General features: G+C 38.2%; 2 protein-coding genes across 3 annotated transcripts in view; one reads left to right on the top strand and one right to left on the bottom strand.

The window, feature by feature from the left end:
- Positions 1-21429, bottom strand: part of LOC127574762 (small leucine-rich protein 1-like) — a 112691-nt gene that overhangs the window by 18211 nt on the left and 73051 nt on the right. The gene's annotated exons all lie outside the window — the stretch shown is intronic.
- The window catches only part of epb41l2 (erythrocyte membrane protein band 4.1 like 2), a 116754-nt gene that overhangs the window by 38585 nt on the left and 56740 nt on the right, over positions 1-21429 (top strand). For both annotated transcript variants that reach the window (XM_052024054.1, XM_052024053.1), the window contains exons 3-6: positions 372-416; positions 7533-8037; positions 10423-10647; positions 19520-19624. In XM_052024054.1, coding sequence (XP_051880014.1) covers positions 7546-8037; positions 10423-10647; positions 19520-19624 — 822 coding nt within the window. In that variant the 5' untranslated portion in view covers positions 372-416; positions 7533-7545. The remainder of the gene's footprint in view (positions 1-371; positions 417-7532; positions 8038-10422; positions 10648-19519; positions 19625-21429) is intronic.

The raw sequence follows: 21429 nt of genomic DNA, 5'->3' as shown, positions 1-21429 counted from the left end.
TCTTTACAATTTGGAGACCTTTTTGTGATTTCTTCATCAGTCCTGCCCAGAAGCCATGATAGCAAATGAATTGTTTGAGTTGTTATTGAACGATGCCCCTCTGTACAAAGGCATATGTATAATATAAAGTATTCCATTTCCTAAAGAAGGTGTTATTCCAATTTTGCTGGAATGTATTAAATCTGTTCTTCCAGTAAACAGAAATACAAAGCTTTTTATTATATTGACAGTGTGAAATGACAAACAAAACAGAGTGCCATTCGACCAATGCATATGCTTTCTTGTTCTAGGATAGGGCTTACACTATTCAGCAAGTTGTTGAAGGAAACACTGGCTTTTTGAGCTCTAATGTAACTTGTTTCATTTTGTAGTGCCAGCAAGCTTTTATCAGATTCTTCTCTCTCATCAGGAACAAAGTAAGCAGTTCGTTGTTTTCAAACTTTGTTACAAAACAATGTTGTCAGTTCTGGTGTAGCATTTTTGGATTGTTATGTGAGTTGTATTTTTCCCAACATCACGGTTACTTTGTTTTTTCTGTAATAGATGACTTGGCATGGAGTATTTCAATTGTGCAACTTAGTGAGCTTTTCAGTGATGGCATAGTTTTGAAATTGACATCAATTTAGTTTTACATTAAAATAAAACAAGACCAGCAACATACCATGATTACTAGCACAAAAAACTGTTGGCAGTTGTATATCTGGTGGAGTGGGATGGTGTTACAACCGTTCACTGTTCTAGCATTACAAAAATTATTCATGGTGTATGTTGCCTTTTTATGTAGGAGCTATAACTGGCTTTTAGGTGTAGCGTTATAAAATCTTGGTTTAACTTTGTCTTCGTTTTCTCATAACTTAACAGCCCTGAAGGAGTATGAGAAGCATTTGTAAAGCACTTTGCACGTTCTTTTCTGTATTTCAGAAATGCGTTAATCTAAGAGTTATTTTGCAAGTGCACCAGCTGTTTTATTGCTCCACAATGAAAATGGTTAAATATCTCCATTAATCTTAATTGAGGAAGATATATTGTCTTTGAAAATAGTGCAGCAGTTCTTTTGGTAGGTGGAGCCTTGCTTGATGTCTATTTGGAAAGGCAATAGGAAGCTCGTTAAGTTGCGTTAATTTTTTTTTTATTTTGTTCTAATGTCATTTTGCCATCTGGCTTCATCTTATGTGCCCAAAGGACTTAAGACTATTTAAACAATGTGTTTAACAATGCAACTGAGGAAAACAGAATACATAAAATATCTAATTCTGTATTTAAATAATTAAGCAATTTCTGAACTGCTTGGCAATAATTCAGTAAAACTAGAACTGGTTAATTGGTTGGCGTTTTGGAAAAAGCTGAATCCCGAGGTATAAATTGCTTACGAAAGGAAAAGTAACTAATGAAATTGCAAAGTTCTTGTAGCCTGCATTGTGAAATTGGGAGAGTAGCTACTAAAGAAAGGAATATGATGTTAGCATTTCTAACGGAGGAAATTTCAGTCCAATGTCCATTGAACAGAAGGTGCATAAGGAGTTTTGAAGGATAAATCTTCATCATACTGACGATGGCTTTTCAGTCCATTGTACTTGTGCTGGATCCTGACGCTGTGCAATTTTTCCTACTTCATACATGTGAACCTTTTTTTGAGCCCAGCTTTGAAACCTTAAAGAATGTTTCCAATATTAAGAAATTTTATTGTGATCTCTGCCTCCTTTTCTGGTTCTCCTTCTGCCCCCATCTCTCTGCATCTCTAGCCAAACAGTTCCAATACAATCACAGCATTGTTAATGATCTGGCGATATGTAAAATTGCTCAGGTATTTTTTTTCCCCACAGTAAGCAGGTAATTTCCACTCGGTCTACTCCTCAATCATCAGCTGTCCTCAACAGTACTATCAAGTGGCACTTATTCACCAATAACCTTGTCATTGATGCCCTGTTGTAGGTTTTACCACCTCCACTCAGCTCCAGATTCGTGACAGCCTTGGTCAAAATGGAGCAAAGAGGTGAAGGGAATGTGACCCATACTGGACGTGAAGGCAGGATTTACCCAACTGTGGAATAGGGGCTCCCTGGTAACACTGAAGTTAGTGGGCATTAAAGGCAAAACGCTCTAGTGGCTGGAGTTTTGCCTTGCACGGAGGTGGTAGTTACCAGAATTTAGTCGTTCTTGCCCCAGGATATCACTGCAAGAGTTCCTTGGCAGTGTCCTACATCTGACCATCTTCACCTTCCTTCCTTCCATGTTAAGGTTGAAGTGAGGATTGCACAGTGCCAACAACTCTGAAGCAGTTTGACACTATCCAGGACAAAGTGGTCTGCTTGAGTGGCACCCCATTTACTTTCCTAAACATTGATTTCCTCCTCCTCCACCAGCACACAGCGTCTCCAGTGCATGTTGTCTGCCAAAATGCATTGCAATTACTCAGATTACTCCAACAGCCACACCTCTGCCACCAAGAAGGACAAGGGCAAAAGCTACAAGGGAATGCCACCACTTTCAGATTCCCCTCCAAGTCATATACTATCCTGACTTGGAAATGTGTTGTCAGTTCTCTTTGTTGCAGGGTTTAAAGCCTGGAATTTCCTCCCTCCCAGCATTATGGGAGTTAATATTCACATTATCCTTAATTTAACACCAATCTGGAGACACTGGAAGCAGTTACTATTGACTTATTCAAATGCAAATTGAGTTTTGTCCAAAAAATTTATGTTGGAAATATGTTGTACAATTAAGTGCATCTTGCTTGACAAAAATGGATGACTTTGTTCGCAGAGCATCTCGCCATTGGGTTTTCTTTGACTCGTGTGGGTTTGTTGCAGATTTTTTTTTGATAGGTAGAATTTATGGAGCTATGGGAATGGGTCCAGCTGGATTACCCTTCCATTCTATGAGCATTCTGTGATTTTGAAAGACGGGTGGACGAATTAGAGCTGAGATCCCTAAATTTATCAAGCTTTTCTTTTTCCCCTTGGCATTTTTTCTAAAGAATGTTTACTTTTGTGCATGTGCAAGTTATGTATATTTTGTGTTAATTTTAAGTTTGTTAACTTATTGTCCTGTTTGTGCTTCTGCTGCAAAAAGTTCATTTTCTTGGCATTCATACCCTGTTTGAACCTTATGACAATAATAAACTTGAACAAATGGAATTTCTGAACCTGTTCAGAATTCGGGTTCGGCACCCAGATTTTGTAGAGTAACTGTGGAGACACAGCAGGAAATTGTCCCTTCACCAGTAGACTCCATGAGTACTGTAGTCCAACACTGGGGTGCAATCAGAATGATACTAGCCAGTACCCCTCGAAGTTCAGGGCTTCAGTGTTTCCACGAGTGACCCTCAAATGTAATTTGGTTTGTTGATCTGTCCCTCTCTCAGTAAAGGTACATTACCTGATGCATAGTGATGCTGTAGCTAAGGTGGAATCTTCTTGCAGGTTTAGTCGAAAGGCTTCTGTTTAATATAGGGTATGAGGAAAATTCATTTAAATTGATATTCAACCCTGCTAGTTTAAGCCACTTGTTATACCCTACTTGTGATTTCTCTACCTTCGTTACAACTCTTAACTGCCCCTATGTCCTTTTTGCTTCTCCCTTCTATTTATTCATTCAACTTTAAAAGAACCAACTTTTAATGGATTTTGGGGTCATGTTACAGTCTACAATATGTTTTAACAACTGTTTAGTTGAAATGATATGCTTCATTTGAAGTTGTGCTTGGGAACATTATCCTTGAGTGAACTGACATCCTATCTTGGATGAACCTGGTATTTACAGTAGATTACACACTGTATAATCTGACTCTGTAGCTCACAATAGAAGAATATGTTCAATGACGCATGCTTTGTTATGTAGAACAATAGAATTAATGGAAACGTTCATGAGAATTTTGAAACATTGATAATCAGACATCCAGTTTCAGAGAAATGTTTGCAAGTTGCTTTCTACTTTTTTTAGAAAAATCATATGATTACCATAAATGCACATTAAACTTCCTTTCTGGTCACCCCTGCCTTAAATAACTTTGCTTCCACAAGAAGAACAAGGAAGTGGAAATTGATTTTTCTTTTACAAGCCAACCATTATGCTAATGAAATCCCAGTGTCTGATCTTGAAATTTCTGGATTGTTCCTGAAATCCCCCTATCAAATAGGGTAGGAGAGGTGCACATATAAATAATGACCAACCCAGAGGAGTAGCACACATGCCAGTAAGGTTGTTCACATTTACCAATGGGCTTGCCATCTCTGGGTTTCTTTCCTTTATGAGAAGGACACTACTCTCCAGCCCAGCTCTCTGATTCCTGCCAATCTTTGCTTAAAAGGAGAAGATAAAGCATATGGTCAACAGCAATATATTATCCTATATTTATAAATTAAATTTTGTAATGGTGATTGGGGGTTTGCATAGGGGGATAAGGGTGAAAGGGGCGAAGCAGGGGAACTCTCTCTCTCCATCTTTCCACTCCAGGACATCTGAAATGCCCTTTTTCAGGAAAAGTGGCTGCCCTTCTGCTCTGCTCGATGGAGCCCTCTGTTACGTTTCCTTCATTTGTCATACTTCTGCTCTCACCCACCTTCCTCTGAACAGTACAGATGCAGAGTTCCCCTGGTCCTCACCATTCATCCTACTGGCCTCATTCAGCACATAGTCCTTCATTTCCGCCAGCTGCAACGAGATTCCACCACGAGCCATATCTTCTCTTCCCCACCCCTTTCTACCTTTCATAGGGACCACTCGCTCTGTCACTCTGGTTCACTCATCCCTCCCATATAGTGGATAGTGTAGAAGATTGCCAAAGAATACAGCAGGATATAGATAAGTTGCAGATATGGGCAGAGAAATGGCAGGGGGAGTTTAATCCAGCCAAATGTGCGGTGTTGAACTTTGAGAGATCAAATGGAAAGGGACAATACACTGTTAACAGCAAGACCCTTAATGGGGTTGATGTACAGAGCGATCTTGGGGTCCAAGTCCATAGCTCCAAAAAGTGGCTGCACCGGTTGATAGGGTGGTAAAGAATGCGTATGGCATGCTTGCCTTTATTAATTGGGGTACTGAGTCAGTAAGAGTCAGTTATTTTGCAGCTTTATAAAACTCTAGTTAGGTTGCATCTAGAGTATTGCATTCAGTTTTGGTTGTCCACATTACAGGAAGGATGTGGAGGCTTTGGAGAGGGTGCAGAAGAGGTTTACCAGGATGCTGGCTGAATTAGAGGGCATGTGCTATAAGGAGAGGTTGGACAAACTTGGGTTGTTTTCTTTGAAGCCTACGATTTGAGTTGGTGCTGGAGATCTGTACATTATGTTGCCAGTTTGTTGCCACCTACACTGAAATTTCAGAAAATGTCAGTTGAAAGCATAATTATCCAAGCAAAGGTCTAAAAGAATCCAGACATTCTGTAAGCTATGGAATAATTCGTAACCAATGAATAAGCAAAGCAGAATGTCTTTGAATTTGTTGAAAATGTTCCAGTACATTCATGGAATCATAGAGCCATATTGCACAGCAAGAGGCTTTTTGATGGTATAGTGGAATTGTTCATACACAACTATTGTTTCCACATAACACTAATTTGTTTTCCCTTCCAAGTATTTATCCAATTATCTTAGTTATTTTTTAATCTAATTCTATCAACTTCATTCCAGATGTAACTAGCTGAAATTTTTGTTTTACACTTTTCCTTGTGTTGTCTCTAATCCTTTCCCAATCACATTAAATGTAAATTTGAATAGGAAGAGTCCATTACTGTATTTCCTTATTTATGGTGATAAAAAGGTTACACTTAAAACATTTTTTAAGCAGTACAGCTGCCATTTATTTAAATCAATGAACTAATTCAATCAATGGTAAAAGAAACACAGGATCTCTTTTTTTCCCCCTGAGTGGAGCATTGTGGATGTAGTTGGTATACCTTTCTGAATATAATTTTCCTTTAGATAAGTAATGTTTAAGAGTCTGAAGGACTGAGATAATTATCAGAAAATTAATTCACTCAGCTTTCTCTATCATTGTTCCACCAATGTGAATGGTGTCACTTTCATTGTGGCTGTTCCTGCAGCCAAGTTTCCTATTTTGTACTGGGTCTATAGAAGAAGCAATGATTCACTCCCTCCCCATATCCTTTTTGACGCATTTATGTCTAGAAATCTATTTACCACCTCCAAATATTGTCAGTGACATGGCCTCCACTGCCCTCAGTAATAGAATTTCACAGGTTCACCAACCTTCTGAGTGAGAAATTTCTCTCATCTCATTCTAAATATTTTGCCCCATAACCTGAGACTCTCAACCATTTGTTCTAGATTCCCCAGCCAGGGAAACAGTCTTCCTTGCATCTCGCTCTCTCAGAATTTCCAGTATTTCAATGAGATCCCCCTCATTCTTCCTAAACTTTAATGAATGTATGCCTACTGAACCCCATCTATTTCTGTCCCAGGTATTCGTATGGTGAACTTTCATTGCACTTGTTCTAGGCTAGGTGTATCTTTGGGTAAGGGGACCAGAATTGCTCACAATAGCCGAAGTGTAGTGTACCAAAACCCTGTATAACTGTAGCAAGGTATCTTTACCTCTGTTCTGAAATATGTTGCATTGAAAGCCAACGCACTGTTGATTGCCTTAAGTCATTGCTGCACTTGCATGTCTGCCTCAGTGACTGGTGTTCAAGGATGCTCTGGTCTAATTTGCATTTTAACACGTCCTAATCTAACATTTTTAATAGTATTCTACCTTTTTTCTTTTATAAGTTCGCATTTATTTACTTTATTCTGATCAGCCATGTATTTCCCTATTCCATTCAAACTGTCCACAGTGCTTAGAAGCTTTGTTGTTTCCTTTGCAACTGTCAATCCAACTCTGTCTTGGTTGTTGGTAAGCTTCAAGCTATTGCATTTGGTTCCCGATAGGACATGGGTTTTGTATTCCTTACTGAATCAACTTCGCAATCTTCTCAGATTATATGAATTATAAAGCTGCATCTAATTGAACATGTAATTTGAAATAATACAGGTTTTTGCCACAGGATCACCCAAGCACCTTGGCTATAGAGTACACAATGCCCTTGCAATTGGCAATTGAATCTGCCTTTTGTATCGTACATGTACAGTTCTATCTGGTTGAAGAGGACTAGATGGAGCTGAATGCACAGACTACATTGATGGAACTGCTGTTTGGGGAAATCAGAAGATAAAATTCTACAAATTCCTAATGCATTTACTGAACATAAACTTTTCAAGCATGTCCTTTTGATTTTTGTTTTTCTGCTTTTGTGAGGAAGTGACTTATACTGACATTTGATGAAAGTACCTAATGTAACATCATTGGGAAGGTCAATTTTTTTTTTATCTAATGACTATTATTAAAATGTTGAATTTATGTATCCAATGTCCAAATTTGAAACTTTTGCTTAAAAACTCCCATGTAAATGTTTTAAGAAAATTTATGATTGAGATTTTGATCGTACTTTATGTGGACCAAATGAGAAGAAATTCAATTTTCTGTTTAAAATATTCTAACTTGGTGAAATGTTCTTTCTGAAATTTCAGTTAACCTTTTATCATGACGACTGAAGTTGGATCTACAATTCAAGTAAAGGAAGAGTCCAAAGATATCGAACAGGATGATTCTGAAGTATCAAATCTTGACAACTCCGCCAGTATAAATCAGGAACCAGAAAAAGAAATCCAGGAAGATAAGCAGCCTGAATCCACAATACAACCTCAGAAAGAGCAGGAATTAAATTCAACTTCAAGTGGAAATGCCCAGGCCAGTCCTGTTAGCAGTGACAAGAAGGATCAATCGGGTGGTAAAGGATTGTCTCGTTTTTTGCTTGGATGGCTTAAAAAGCAAAAATCACCTTCCCAGGTGGAAACTACAGAGGAGAAGAAAGCCGAGGAGGACATTCAAGCTGAAGACAGAAATTCAACAAATGAACAACCAGAGTTAGTGAAGACCGCATCAGAGAATGAAGTAGTGAAAGGAATGGAAGAAGAGCAGAGCCATACAGATGAAATAAGGGAGCAGCATTCATTGAATAGTGCAGAAATACAGGTATAATAACTGTTAATTATAATTGCCAGTTTAAAATCCAAGGTTATGCTGTTCTACTGGATTTCTGTAATGGACTGAAAATCTCACGTCCTTTCTCCTTTCAAAATAATCTTTTTGTCAAATCTCTTATTTCCAATTCCATTTCAAATCAATATCTTGTGGAGTGCTGTTTTACAAAGATCTGATAAGTTGATGATTTTTGCAACATAGTACAATTGGGAAGAAGACTTGGACTCTGGGGGAAAAAAACTCCAAGAATAAATCAGTAATCCAAAAGCAAAATACTATAGATTCTGGAAATCTGAAAAGAAGCAGATGTTGCGTGCATATTAGTCCTGGCAGCATTTGTAGAGGAAAACTGTTTTTGAGTATTTCCAGTATATGTTTGTTGTTTTATTGCAAGGCCTGTAATACCTGGGAATGGATATTTTGTGAACCTGATGAGCTTTACCTGGGAAAGAATTTTATTTAAGACACTGATGAACCTGCTGTTTATTTCCAATACTACTTTTTTTTAAGTAGATGGTCATTGTAAGTGGGACACTTAGTGGCTGATCTCGAGTGACATTATTATATGAATGTTTTTTTTACCATTTTAAATAGTTTTAAATATGATGCAAACATGAAGATTGCTAGACTATAAAAGGCTAAGGTCCCTTTAGTTCACCTTTCACATTGTTTGTACTTATTACTAAGATAATACCATTAAGTGTAGTGATCAATGTATATTCATTACCCTGCAATTGACCCAACACAGGTGAGAACTGCTCACAGGTGGAAGGCTTTAACATCTACAGATCCAAAATTGCTTGTTTCTCCAAAACAATATGCAAACTTAGCAGCTGTAAGTGATTTTGGTGGAGTAACTGAGCTTGGATAATATTTCTTCATGACAGAAATGATCATCGTAACAAGCCTATAGCAAACAGAATCTGATATTTACTGATACAAGAGCATTGAGGGCAGCATGAAGTACTGTTTCTTGGGGGAAGAAAGCTTGTACTTCAGAGAAGTGGGAGGATGGGAATAATGTAATTTATATGGATGTGCATAAGATAATCTTGAGGAATAGGAGTTCACACTCATAGAATGGTGCTGTGAATGAACAGACATTGTGCATATTACATAGTACAATAGAGCTGCATTTAAAAACAAATACGACGCATACATTATTGCAAGGCTATCTTGCATTCACAAAATTGAAATAGTCAAAGGAGAGAGAGTAGTGGGATAATGAGCTCAGGGAGGAGGCATTGCAACAGGAGGAAAGGTGTTTTTGAGGTTGTGTAGCAAGATGGGGCAGAAGGGATAGACTAACAAGGCGTGGTAAGCGGTGCATAGCAATGGACGGGACCTAGTTTCTTCGCGTGAAATGGCATGAAGACGCTGAGGATAAAACAAAATAGAAAGAATGGGCACAGTCATGGATTCATGCCATGCAGTGCTATTGGGCCAGGATTCCTTCTAGTGGGATGTGCAGCTACATTGAATCAAGGTTCAATCCATGTGCTAGCTTGTTATTTGACTTGGCTTAACTTTTATTACCTTTATTGCTGATTTTATAAAATGTCTTACAACTTGTATTGGCATTTATGTACCAACTGTATCACCATCCTAAATATGAAAGCTGGTGAATATTTGTTTTCAAAGAGCTGCATTGCTATATTTTGTGACAATGTATGTGATTTACAATTTTGAGCTGAGAATGACCTGGGTAAGTGAATAAGGGAAGATAATTGCAATAGGGAGCAAGAATGTATGAGAAAGTGGTGGAATCACTAAAAGTGTAGCAGTCAGGTTCATGATACCAAAAATGAAAGGTTAGCATTAAGATTTTGGGATTAATGGCTGGAGGTTTGTGCAGAAGAGCCAATTAAAACAGCCAAGCCTAGTGTGAGAGATTGAAGTGATTAAATTTTAACTTGAAATTAAATTTGCAGTGGCAGGAGTTGAAAGTAACAAGTTTAAAAACTTAATGTGAATTCAGTCGGTACTGAAAATTAAAGATTTGTAGAACAGTGAATTTAGAGGAGATTATTCTTGAAGTAAATCTGATAAAAAGGAATTGAGTGAAAGATGCTTTTACCCATGAGAAATTTGATTATATTCATAAGGCAGAGGATTTTTTTGGCATAATTATGACATTGTTGTGAATTGACAGTGTGGAATTTTATTTTGGAGAGTGACTTTTGTAATGGTGCATGGTTGTAGGATATGTTCCTTCATTAAAATACTGATTGTACTTTTCTGAAGGCTAATTTGACTGATGTTGCAGTAATCTGTGTAAATGGACTTTTGAATCATATTTTTTAGATTAACAGATTTGGGCGTTGAATCTATACTTTACAATCCTTTGAATTACATAAAGCAAATTCTCTTTTGCAGCCAGATAAAGAGAAAGAGCTTGAAGAAACTTTGGAAAAGGATGCAGATGTGAACAATGAAGAGAGAGTACCAGATGACAAAAAGGATGAAAGTAACAAAGATGGAGAACTTCAGAAAGATGAAGATGTAAGCAAAAAATCTCCTCTGAAAATTCCCAAAAAGATTAAGATGGTGCAGAGCAAGGTCTTTATGCTGGATGGTTCAGAGTTTACTTATGAAATTGAGGTAAGAACTACAGCTTTTTAAAAAAATATATAATTTATCATATTAACTGGTTATGTTTATTACTGATGATGTCATACTTATGTATGTGCTCCTAAATGTTTTAAGACTTGGTTGTCAGAATGTGGAGTGCATAAATTGCAAGGTATTTAATATGTTTGCTTTCAAAGTACCCAGGAGTGCAAACAGTGACATGTTTTTATTAGAACCATGGCAGTGATGCTTTTTTTTTCATACAATGGTAGTGGACATTAAAAACTGGATGTTTAGCGCAGTTGAGCATCCTGTGTTTATTCAAAGCATCACTTAGTACAATCTCACTATAACAGATCACCATTGTAAACAAGCATCACTATTAGGTTACTCATGGCATTTTTGTTTTCTATATACGCTGGTTAATTGTAGAACATTTTGCACCATAAACATATATGTGGTCTGCTATGGGTGAAACGGCATTGCACCGTCTGCTCAGGTAGCATAAAACAGAACAAAGTTTGTAAATAAGTGACAACACTTCATTACATGTAGAAACTTTGTTTTAAAACAATGAAACCTCTGGAGATGTAGTAATTCTTCTAACATGTTTAAAATACCTTTTAAAAAGGAGCTAATAAATCAACAATCGAGTGTTTATGCATACTACAGCCTCAGAATTGCCTAGCAAAACAGATATTTAGTTAGAATCTGTAATTGTATTTTCCAGGTGAAGCTGAATTAAGATACAAATCAAAAAGGTTCTTTTCAGAATCAAGTGCAGCTTTCAATTGTAAATAAGGTTCCGACAGCATTTATCCAATAGCTGGAACTAATTTGCCACTTCACAGACTGATCAGTTTTACATAGTAAAATCATACAAATCCTACCTGACAGGACAGACACAAGTAACTAAATTGTGGCCAAAATCATTTGCAGAAATGTTCATGATGTGAGCTGTGTTGGGTACTTTATAAAGATCCCTCAAAACAATAAAAAAGTATACATTATGTAATAACAATTGTCAACAGTGAAAGACTTAAGGGCAGTGCTCTAAGGTTCAATCCTCCTCCCAGCTATGCTGAAGTTGTTCTTGCTGCTACTATTCAGGACGTAAAGTATACTTCTCATTAAAAGCAAAACACCTGGAGATGCTGGAAATCCAAAATAAAAACTGAAAATACTTGTAAGGCCAGGCAGCCTTAATTGAGTTTCTCTGTCAGTAGGTGTTGTTTGACCAGCTGAGTATTCTCAGCATTTTATGTTTATATCTCTCTCTTCTGGATAACCATGCCAATCTTGGGTGCAAATCACAGTTCCTTCCCGCACCTCAATATATGCCACCGCTTTTCCATCACTACTATAGACTTTCATGTTGTCTAATGCCATACTCTATCTGTGCCCTGTATGCACATTGTTCTATCAAGAAAGTTGGTCATTGCCCTCCTAGCAGCTTGTGGTTACATTGTCACCATTGGCATTTGCTTTGCACGGTCTGCTTCTTTAAAGATGACAATAATTCTGTGTACTTGAAACTACTTCATTCTTGGTCAGTCAACATTCAAGGCTGATTAAGTTTGGGCTGGTGAAGCATTGCTATCTTGAGTAGGGTATTTCCTACTTTCTTCGCAAGTTGTTCACTGTGCCTTTGTCTGACAATTACTTGCATTTGGAAATCAAAAGAATATGACCAAGTGATTTAAGTTTCTCAATCCACATAATTACTAGGTTTAGTGTAGGGTTCTAGTTCTCCTAACGTTCCCACCGAGTTTCATAAAGTGGTTGGAGGAAATTTGCTGAAATTTTTCTCCATTTTGTTCCAGTTTTTAATGCAGTTCATGATAAATGTCTAGAAGGTAGCCAGGAGGGAGCTTAAGAATGGACTTAAGAGAGCTAGAAGGGGGCATGAGAAGGCCTGGCAAGTAGGATTAAGGAAAACCCTAAGGCGTTCTACACGTATGTGAAGGAGGATGACTAGAGAGAGGGTAGGGACCGATCAGGGATAAAATTGGAAACGTGCCCAGAGTCAGAAGAGGTAGGGGAGGTCCTTAATGAATACTTGGCTTCAGTATTCACCAGAGAGAGAGACTTTGACATTTGTGAGGATTGTGTACGACAGGCTGATACACTAGGGCACGTCGACGTGAGGAAAGAGGATGTGCTGGAACTTCTGGAAAACATCAGGATAGATAAGTCACCAGGGCTGGATGGGATATATCCAACGTTATTACAGGAAGCAAGTGAAGAGATTGCTGTGCCTTTGGCAATGATCTTTGCATCCTCACTGGCCACAGGAGTAGTGTCAGATGATTAGAGGGTAGCAAATGTTGTTCCTTTGTTTAAGCAAGGGAGTAGGGGTAACCCTGGGAATTACAGACCAATGAGTCTTACTTTAGTGGTGGGCAAATTATTGGAGAAGATTCTTAGAGACAGGATTTATGGGCATTTGGAGAAGCATAGGCTGGTTAGGGACTGTCAGCAAGGCTTTGTGAGGGGTAGGTCGTGCCTAACATGCCTGATTGAATTCTTTGAGGATGTGACAAAGCACATTGATGAAGGTAGAGCAGTGGATGTGGTGTACATGGATTTTAATAAGGTGTTTGATAAGGTTCCTCATGGAAGGCTCATTCAGAAGTCAGGAGGCATGAGATCCAGGGAAACTTGGCTGTGTGGATTCAGAATTGGCTCGGTCATAGAAGGTGGTGGTAGACGGAGCGTATTCTGTCTGGAGGTTGGTGACCAGTGGTGTTCTGCAGGGAGCTGGGACCCCTGCTCTCTGATTTTTATAAATGACTTGGACGAGGATGTGGAAGGGTGGGTTAGTAAGTTTGCTGATGACACAAAGGTTGGTGGTGTTATGGATAGTGCAGAATGTTGCTGTAGGTTACAACAGGACATTGATAGGATGCAGAGCTGGACTGAGAACTGGCAGATGGCGTTCAACCCGGATAACTGAAGTGATACACTTTGGGAGATCGAATTTGAAGGCAGAATATAAGGTTAATGGCAGGACTCTTAGCAGTGTGGAGGAACAGAGATCTTGGGGTCCACGTCCATAGATTCCTCAAGGTTGCTGCGCAGGTCAATAGAGTTGTTAAGAACGCGTATGGTGCGTTGGCCTTCATCAGTCGGGATATTGAGTTCAAGAGCCGCGAGGTAAAGTTGCAGCTCTATAGAACTCTGATTAGACTACACTTGGAGTATTGTGTTCAGTTCTGGTCACCTCGTTTTTGGAAGGATGTGGATGCTTTCGAGAGGGTACAGAGGAGATTTACCAGGATGCTGCCTGGATTGGAGAGCATGTCTTATGAGGATCGGTTGAGTGAGCAGGGGCTCTTTGGAGAGGAGGAGGAGGATGAGAGGTGACTTGATAGAGGTATACTAGATGATAACAGGCATAGATCGAGTGGACAGTGAGAGATTTTTTCCCAGGGTGAAAATGGCTAACACAAGGGGGCATAATTTTAAAGTGATTGGAGGAAGGTATAAGGGGGATGTCAGAGGTAAGTGTTTTTTTACACTGGTGGGTGCATGGAACGCACTGCCGGCAGAGGTTGTGGGGGCAGATACATTAGGGACATTCAAGAGACTCTTTGATAGTCACATGAATGAGAGAGAAATGGATGGCTCTGTGGCAATGAAGGGTTATATAGATCTTAGAGCAGGATAAAATGTCGGCATGACATCGTGGGCTGAAGGGCCTGTACGGTGCTGTTATGTTCTATGTAAATGAATTCAGTGTCAGGCACGGAGTTCTGATGAAAGGGTTTTCAACCGGAAGCATTTAACTTGGTTTCTCTTCCCACAGATGTTGCCTGACCTGCTGAATGTTCCCAGCATTTTTTATTTCAGATACAGACTGCTTATAGCTTGTTTCTCCCATCTGATTTACAACATTAGATGACTGTGCTACAAGGGCAGACTGGTTCCTATACTTGACCAAGGATTCTGCATATTTTAGAGCTTCAATCACTAGTGCTTCAGAAGAAATTTAGGATTATATGCATGTCAGAACCAAGGGTCAGACTGCACATAGCTTTGATAATTTAGGCAATGATATAGTCAAAGCACGCGTATTATCATAACACCTAATCTGCTACCCAGTTGCAGCTGCGAAATCTCACATCTAAAGCTGTTTTCTTCTGTTTTAGGGGACATATTTCTGTTGTTAAAACTTTAGCATTGAATTTTAAACCTTGTGTGACGTAATGGCAAATGAAAATAATATACAGTAAAACTCTGATCAAATCAGCATCCTTGGTTATGATGCCGGACTAGCAGATTTTCCAGACTTCTGGATATTACTCCTATTAATACCCAGACACACTTTTATTCTTTGTTTTTACATGTTATACAATAGTATAATAAATTGTCCAGTGAGCCAGTGAATTCAAATGGAGTGGGAAATATATACAAGCAGTCTGAGCCCTGGGTCCGGCTACAAACCTACCCCTTACCCCGAGTGTTCTGGACCCCAACCTGTTTCTGGCTGCATACTTCGCCCACGCCCAGACCTTGGCCCTGATCGCACACTGGACCCTTGGTTCTGGCTGCACAACTCACTTGCACTCTGGACCCCTGGGTCACATTCTGGACTAATGAATGAACCAGATACCAGACCATCAGGATTTCTGAACAAAGGCATGGTATATTAAAGGAGTTTTACTCTAATGGGTTTTTCAGTTGTCTTCCCTTATGTTACGATTCTTCAGACACTCACAACAGTCAGTATGTCATTAATTGGAGAAATCTGTTCTTGTCCTGTCTTTGTTGTATTGTGATATTACTGCGAAATTGTACTTTGATTCAGTACTGTGCTACTTGCTGATACTCTTATCAATGGTAGCCCCACATGGATAAGATCTTGTGCTAGCTTGAGAAATCTTTCCCTTGAGATGGTTTGAATATCCTTGCAAGAGAAACTTGTGATTTCTTTTGGGCATATGTAATTTCTTTTGTCCATATAAATGTTATATTGATTGGTCTTTATTGCAGTGCATGTACATTCTTCATCAGTGCACTGTTGCAAAAGCAAATTACCTGTTTTTTTGCTGTCAAGCTTTACTGGAAGTTTGCAAGATTTGCATTGAACAAATCCAATTAAATTTTTACTATTGCAGAAAAAACCAGCATGGAAGTATTTTCCAACAGAAGATTTTTGTTTTCTCTACATTGACAAAGATTTTCCAGTGCTAAAGGTGTCCCCATAGAACTTTGTGTGTGGTGTCAGTCTCAATCCAAAAGAGTATCTTGTTATTGGCAGTATTAATATGAAGAATAAATGACCATGAACACAGAGACGACTCTCCCAGCACACTTCTGGGAGGGCTTTATTAAAAGTAATTTTGGGGGCATAAGGGAAGTGTTTCTTAATTTATAAAAAAATGCTTATTTGACCATTTTAATGTGCATTAAAATGGTCAAATAAGCATTTTTATAAATTAAGAAACACCTACTGAGTGCTGACCATGTTTTTTCTTATTGCAGGTTTCCGGCTTTTGCAGCTCTGCAGTTTTTTTTTTGCATTTCAGTATTGTTGCTTACCATATTCGTGCAGGTATGAAGTTGAAAAGGATTTTGTCTTTTCCACTGGAAAAGTAGGCAAAATCTATGAAATGTGAAGAAAGGCTTGTGCTGATAGAGAAAAATCAACCCTATTTTGGTTGGTGCTTTAAAGGTGCAGTCGTTATTGTTTCCTTCAGTATAGTCTATGTGAGTTGCCAAGCAGACACACAGTAGGTCGGAGTGGTGCACGGCTATCAGGGTTTTGCAGAAACCATGCAAGGTGACTAAGTCAAGGATATAATTTTGAATGTGTAGGGTGAGACAGGTGATCAGTCAAATTTGTAGGTCAGTAACATGAAATTTAGGTACAGCTTGAAATCATTGAAGGTCATTCAAGATTGGTCTTTGACTCGAGGATGAGATGTTAAAGCCTTTGTTGAGGAAAATGGAGAGATGCTGGAAGAAAGATCAGATATCTGATGAAGAGACAATTGCATAGGTTGGCCAAAGAAGCTTGTATCTGGAAATCCACCTGCAATATTTTATACTATAGGTAGGTACTACTTTAAGCTTCCCTTTCAAGGACGACTATGTGGAGTTTGAGTGAAAAAATGATTTGGAGTAATGCAGCTGGCAGGTCTGGTTTGTTAAGGTGAGATTTGATGGTCTTGAACCAGCTTTCAGCCAATGTAAAGGTGTTGATGGAATTAACTCCATTTAGCTTGTTGGTTGCCACAGCCATTTGGCAACAGATTGTGTACTGCACCACTCAGATCCCAGATAGCCCAATCAGACACAGATTTTAAAACTGGTGGAAATGGGAAGGGAATTCAAGATATTAAGACTTGGACCATGATCTGAGTAGAAAGATTGCTGGAAATGGAGGGTGAAGCAGTTGTTTGCCTGTGAGGGAGACAGTCCAGGGTTCCAAAATTGGTTTGGTGTTAGGAGTGCACAGAGTTCTGATATTCGTCTTTGGGCTCTTTCTAGTCAGCTTTCTAAATGAAAAGCACAAACCAGATTATTGAGTTGGGTTGAGTGTTGCTGCTCTTGACTTCTAGTTGGTGAATTTGATTTATCTTGACTTGTCATGTGGATGGAACTATGCTCTAGCTTTTAGTTGTTAGTGCCCTAGAAAGCTTCATGTTTTGACCGAAAGAATACTCGCACTGATTTTTTGAGCCTCATCATTTCTCTGCTGAGAAGTACACATTATTTTCTCTGCCACAAAATAACATGTTATGTACAAAATGTTCCTAAAAATTAAATATTTCTACATAGTTAAGCTTATCTGCCGAGTTGTCATTTAATGTTTTATCTTTTAGTTAAGTCTTGGGATCTCCAAACATCCATGGTATATGACATCTAAAGCAGTGGGATGTATTTCCTGCAGCTTTAGCATTTTTTCCTTCCAACTGGACGCTAGGATTTGAAAATATTCCAACAGATGCACTTTATATTTGGAAATGTGAACAAATTGTATCATGACTGCTTTGGTTTCATTTAATAAGATTGTAAAGGACAGCTTTATACAAAGCTTGTATTCTTTAGCAGAATAGTGTATGGCGTGTTTACTTGTGCAGTCCTTTGCTTATAAATAATAGGCTCTGATAATAGATTCTTGGAATTAAACAGAGCCAGAAAGCATAGTAAGTCTGTGAAATTAAATCTGTGTGATTAAGGGACATAAATGAATTTGAGTTAACATACCAATGTGTGCTTGAACAAAGGCAATGCATTAATTTTAAGTTTGAACACAAGGATATGTCTAATAATCTGGAGTAGTTGCTTATGGTGGTGAATAATTAGGCTGAATTTGGTCTTTTGTGTATTGAAGATGTATTTACAGATCTTTTAGAATTTCAAAAGTAGGCCAAAGTGCTTCATTTTCCCTTCTAAATTTAAAGATGTATATTGAATTTAAGGAGAGAATACAAGAAGTAAATTTTTGCATTAATTAAAAGTCCTTTAAGATAATCACGAAGTGTTGGTAATGGACTATAGGTAGATAGAATGAATGAACAGTAATCCTTGGGGCAAATGTGCTGCTTGGGGTATGTTTGAAATGATAGATATTTATGTGAGTAGGGCAGAAAATGAGTTTACAAATGTTCACATCGACCTGCAGTTATTTGCCAAATTAAAGTAAAATGTTCCAAGGTACTTCATGGGAGTTCAAGGAAATTGATACCAAGTTGGTAAGAGAGTAAAGTAGGAACTAATTAAAGCAGGACTGCTTAAAGACCAGAGTGGAGAGACTTAGGAAGGGAGTTCTAGGATCCAGTGTTGTCAAGGCACTAAGCACTGGAATTATCTTGCTAAAACTCTCCATCTTTCACCCTTTAAGACATTCCTCGGAACCTACCACTTAACCAAGGTTTTGATCATTTGCCCCAATATCTTGTGTGCTTCTGCCTGAAGATTTTGTTTAATAAATGTTGTTGGGACAGTTGTGCTTTTAAAGTTATTACTCTGATCTTGGTTGTATTTTTAACTGAAAATATAAACTCCAATGTGATTTTAAAATCTCAGACCTGGCACAATACTAGTGGTCTACTGGGCAGTAGTGTCCTTGTCCTCCTCTAAGCTTCTGAAACCTGGGTTTTTTACGGCAGACACCAAGACACTTGAAAGATACCATCATTGCTGTCTCTACTGAATCCTCAAAAGGATAAATGAACCACCAACTTTGTTCTCTCCCAGGCCAACAACCCTTCTAGCCCAGTTGTTCCCAGTAGTCTACATTGGGTAGGCCACATTGTTCAGCACCAGACTCCCGAAACAGATGCTATTGAGCTCCTCCAAGAAATGCAACATTCACCACCGACTCTTGGGAATTCCTGGTCCATGACTGCTCAAAGTACAGAAGTTTATAAGGTGGTGCATTACTTTAGCCACTTACACAGGGCTTCCATGTGCTTCTGGTGCATGGACTTGGGATTCCCAATACCATCAACTTCTCCACTTTAAAATGTGCTGTTCAGAGGATATGGACGTGATTGAGACTAGGAATTATTCATCCTTAATGCCCCCAAACTAAGCAAGTGTGCAAGAGTTAATCCAGAGTAACATATGGCACATTTCTTTCCCTGAAAGAAATCTGAGAATTGCACATGGTTCAGCATCAACCTGGAGAATTTTCAGGTTGATGCTGAAAACTTCCAGCATTCCCTATGGAAAAATAAACTGAATTTACATTTTGGTTAAAAACAACTTTGTCAGAACTAAGATGTTAGCTATGTATGATTTTTTTTTAAATTACTTTCTGTGGCTTGATTGTTGTGTATTCTCCAGTGGTGTTTTGCTAATAACGTAAATGTGCCTCATTTTAAATTGCTATTTTGTATTATTTATTTTGCACACAGATTAAGTTATAAATTTACCTTTTGTTTTTCAGAAACGTGCCAAGGGGCAAATAATGTTGGACAGGGTGTGTGAACAAATCAACTTGTTAGAAAAGGATTATTTTGGTCTCACTTTTCGGGATATCACAGGTGAAAAGGTAAGTTATGAAATAAAACTGTTCATGGCTTCTAGATAAAGTTAATTAAAATGGGAAGATTTTTAAATAGAACAGAAAATCTATTTCAGTCACTGATGAGGAACAAACTTTAGTTTAAAAATTGATTACTCATTCTATGTGCAGTCATTTTGGAACAAGGTGTTGTTGCTGTTAATTAGAAACTCATTTTGTCTATATAAATAGGACACACAGAATTTTTTTTAAACACAAAAAAAGTAGCTGCTGTTCAGCTACTCCGCTAACTCTAATTGCTTTAGAGAAATTTTGATAACAATCTGAAGTTACCAAATACTTGAATGCCAGGTTCTGCATTGTTTACGGAATAGTTGTCACTTTGTTTGCAGAGGAGGTGAATCTTTCATTTTTGCAATCACAGCATAACTAGCTTGAGAATATTTTATACAAAACCAGAATACTATGAATGCTAGAAATTAAATTTAGACTGAACACTGAAGATGTCCTGTGAATCAGGCTGCACCTATGGAAAGTAAAGCTATTAACATTTCAGGTTAATACTGAAAACTTCCAGCATCTTCTATTTTAATAGGGGCAGTACAACAGAGGTAAGCATGGATGTGAGATGAGAACTTGGGTTATAGTTGGGCAAAACTTGGTGTCATGGTTGCAAATAATGGACTTGTTCATATGCATTTGGTCTAGTCAGTGTACAGGTGACAGTATCTTGAGCAATGAGTGAAATATACCAACTTGAAAGAATTGCAAATAATTCTTGTTTCACTTGAATGGATCATTGGACATCTTGGACAGTAGAAAAGAGAAGGCATAAGGAATGAGTTGCATTTCTTGTGCTTGTATGAGACACAGTGGGGAAACTGTTGATGCTGCTCAGAGTAGTCCAAGGTGTCATGTAGGAAAGCTTCCCCTCGGAATGCTGGAAGAGTGGGTGAAAATGAGATTGGTGGTGGGATCAGTGTTTTGGTTTACGTCCTTGAAACCTTCTTGAATGTGATTGTATCCAAGTGATTTTTGTTCTGTAAGTAGTGGGGAGCAATTGGATTAAGTGAACAGATTTAGACTAAAACTCTAAATTGTTTCAAGAACTTTTCAGTACCAAGTATATTGCAAAAGTGCATTAAAATGGGAAGTATTTTTGAAGTGAATATTTAAACACTTCCTGAAATGTTAGTTTAAATACCACGGCCAATTTTGCAAGTAGTGGTTAGTATGTGTGATATTTTCAGCATGTACACTTTTCAAGTGGGAAGAGATGCTTGAGAAAAAAGAAACTTTTTACTCATACTTAGTAGTTTCAAGAGTTCATGAGATTCAATGGTATTTACATTTTGAAAGTGCTTGTTAATAATTAAACACTTGGCATTGAAGACCAGAAAGAGAGCACAGGATTTACGAAGTGTCAAAAATCCAATAATGTTTGAATGCTTTCTTGAAAAATATTGTTTGAATATGTTGAGCCCTTCACTTTTTCCATTTATCACTAGGAATTTCAATCACTATGTTGGAAACAAAATGCAGGAAATCCATTATTGAAAGATATGCAATGGTTCCCACGCTATTTGTTTCTCTCCCTGTCGTTATAACCTTCAGTTCCATTCTACCTCATGCATTTAAAAGGAAATTATTCCCCTTGACCACTACATATGAAAGCAGCTTCCACATTTGAACCACTCCTTGGGTTACCCAACCACCTCCACCACCCCCCCCCCCCCCCACCCCCACCCACCACACAATGTGAAAATATTTTTGCGTATAGCTCTTCCATACTTTGTGTGATTGTCTAATTTTTAAATCAATAATAAATGGCA

The sequence above is a fragment of the Pristis pectinata genome, chromosome 10 (genome assembly GCF_009764475.1).
Source record: "Pristis pectinata isolate sPriPec2 chromosome 10, sPriPec2.1.pri, whole genome shotgun sequence".
In the NCBI taxonomy this organism is placed as follows: Eukaryota; Metazoa; Chordata; class Chondrichthyes; order Rhinopristiformes; family Pristidae; genus Pristis; species Pristis pectinata.
This window is presented reverse-complemented; position numbering and strand designations above follow the sequence as displayed.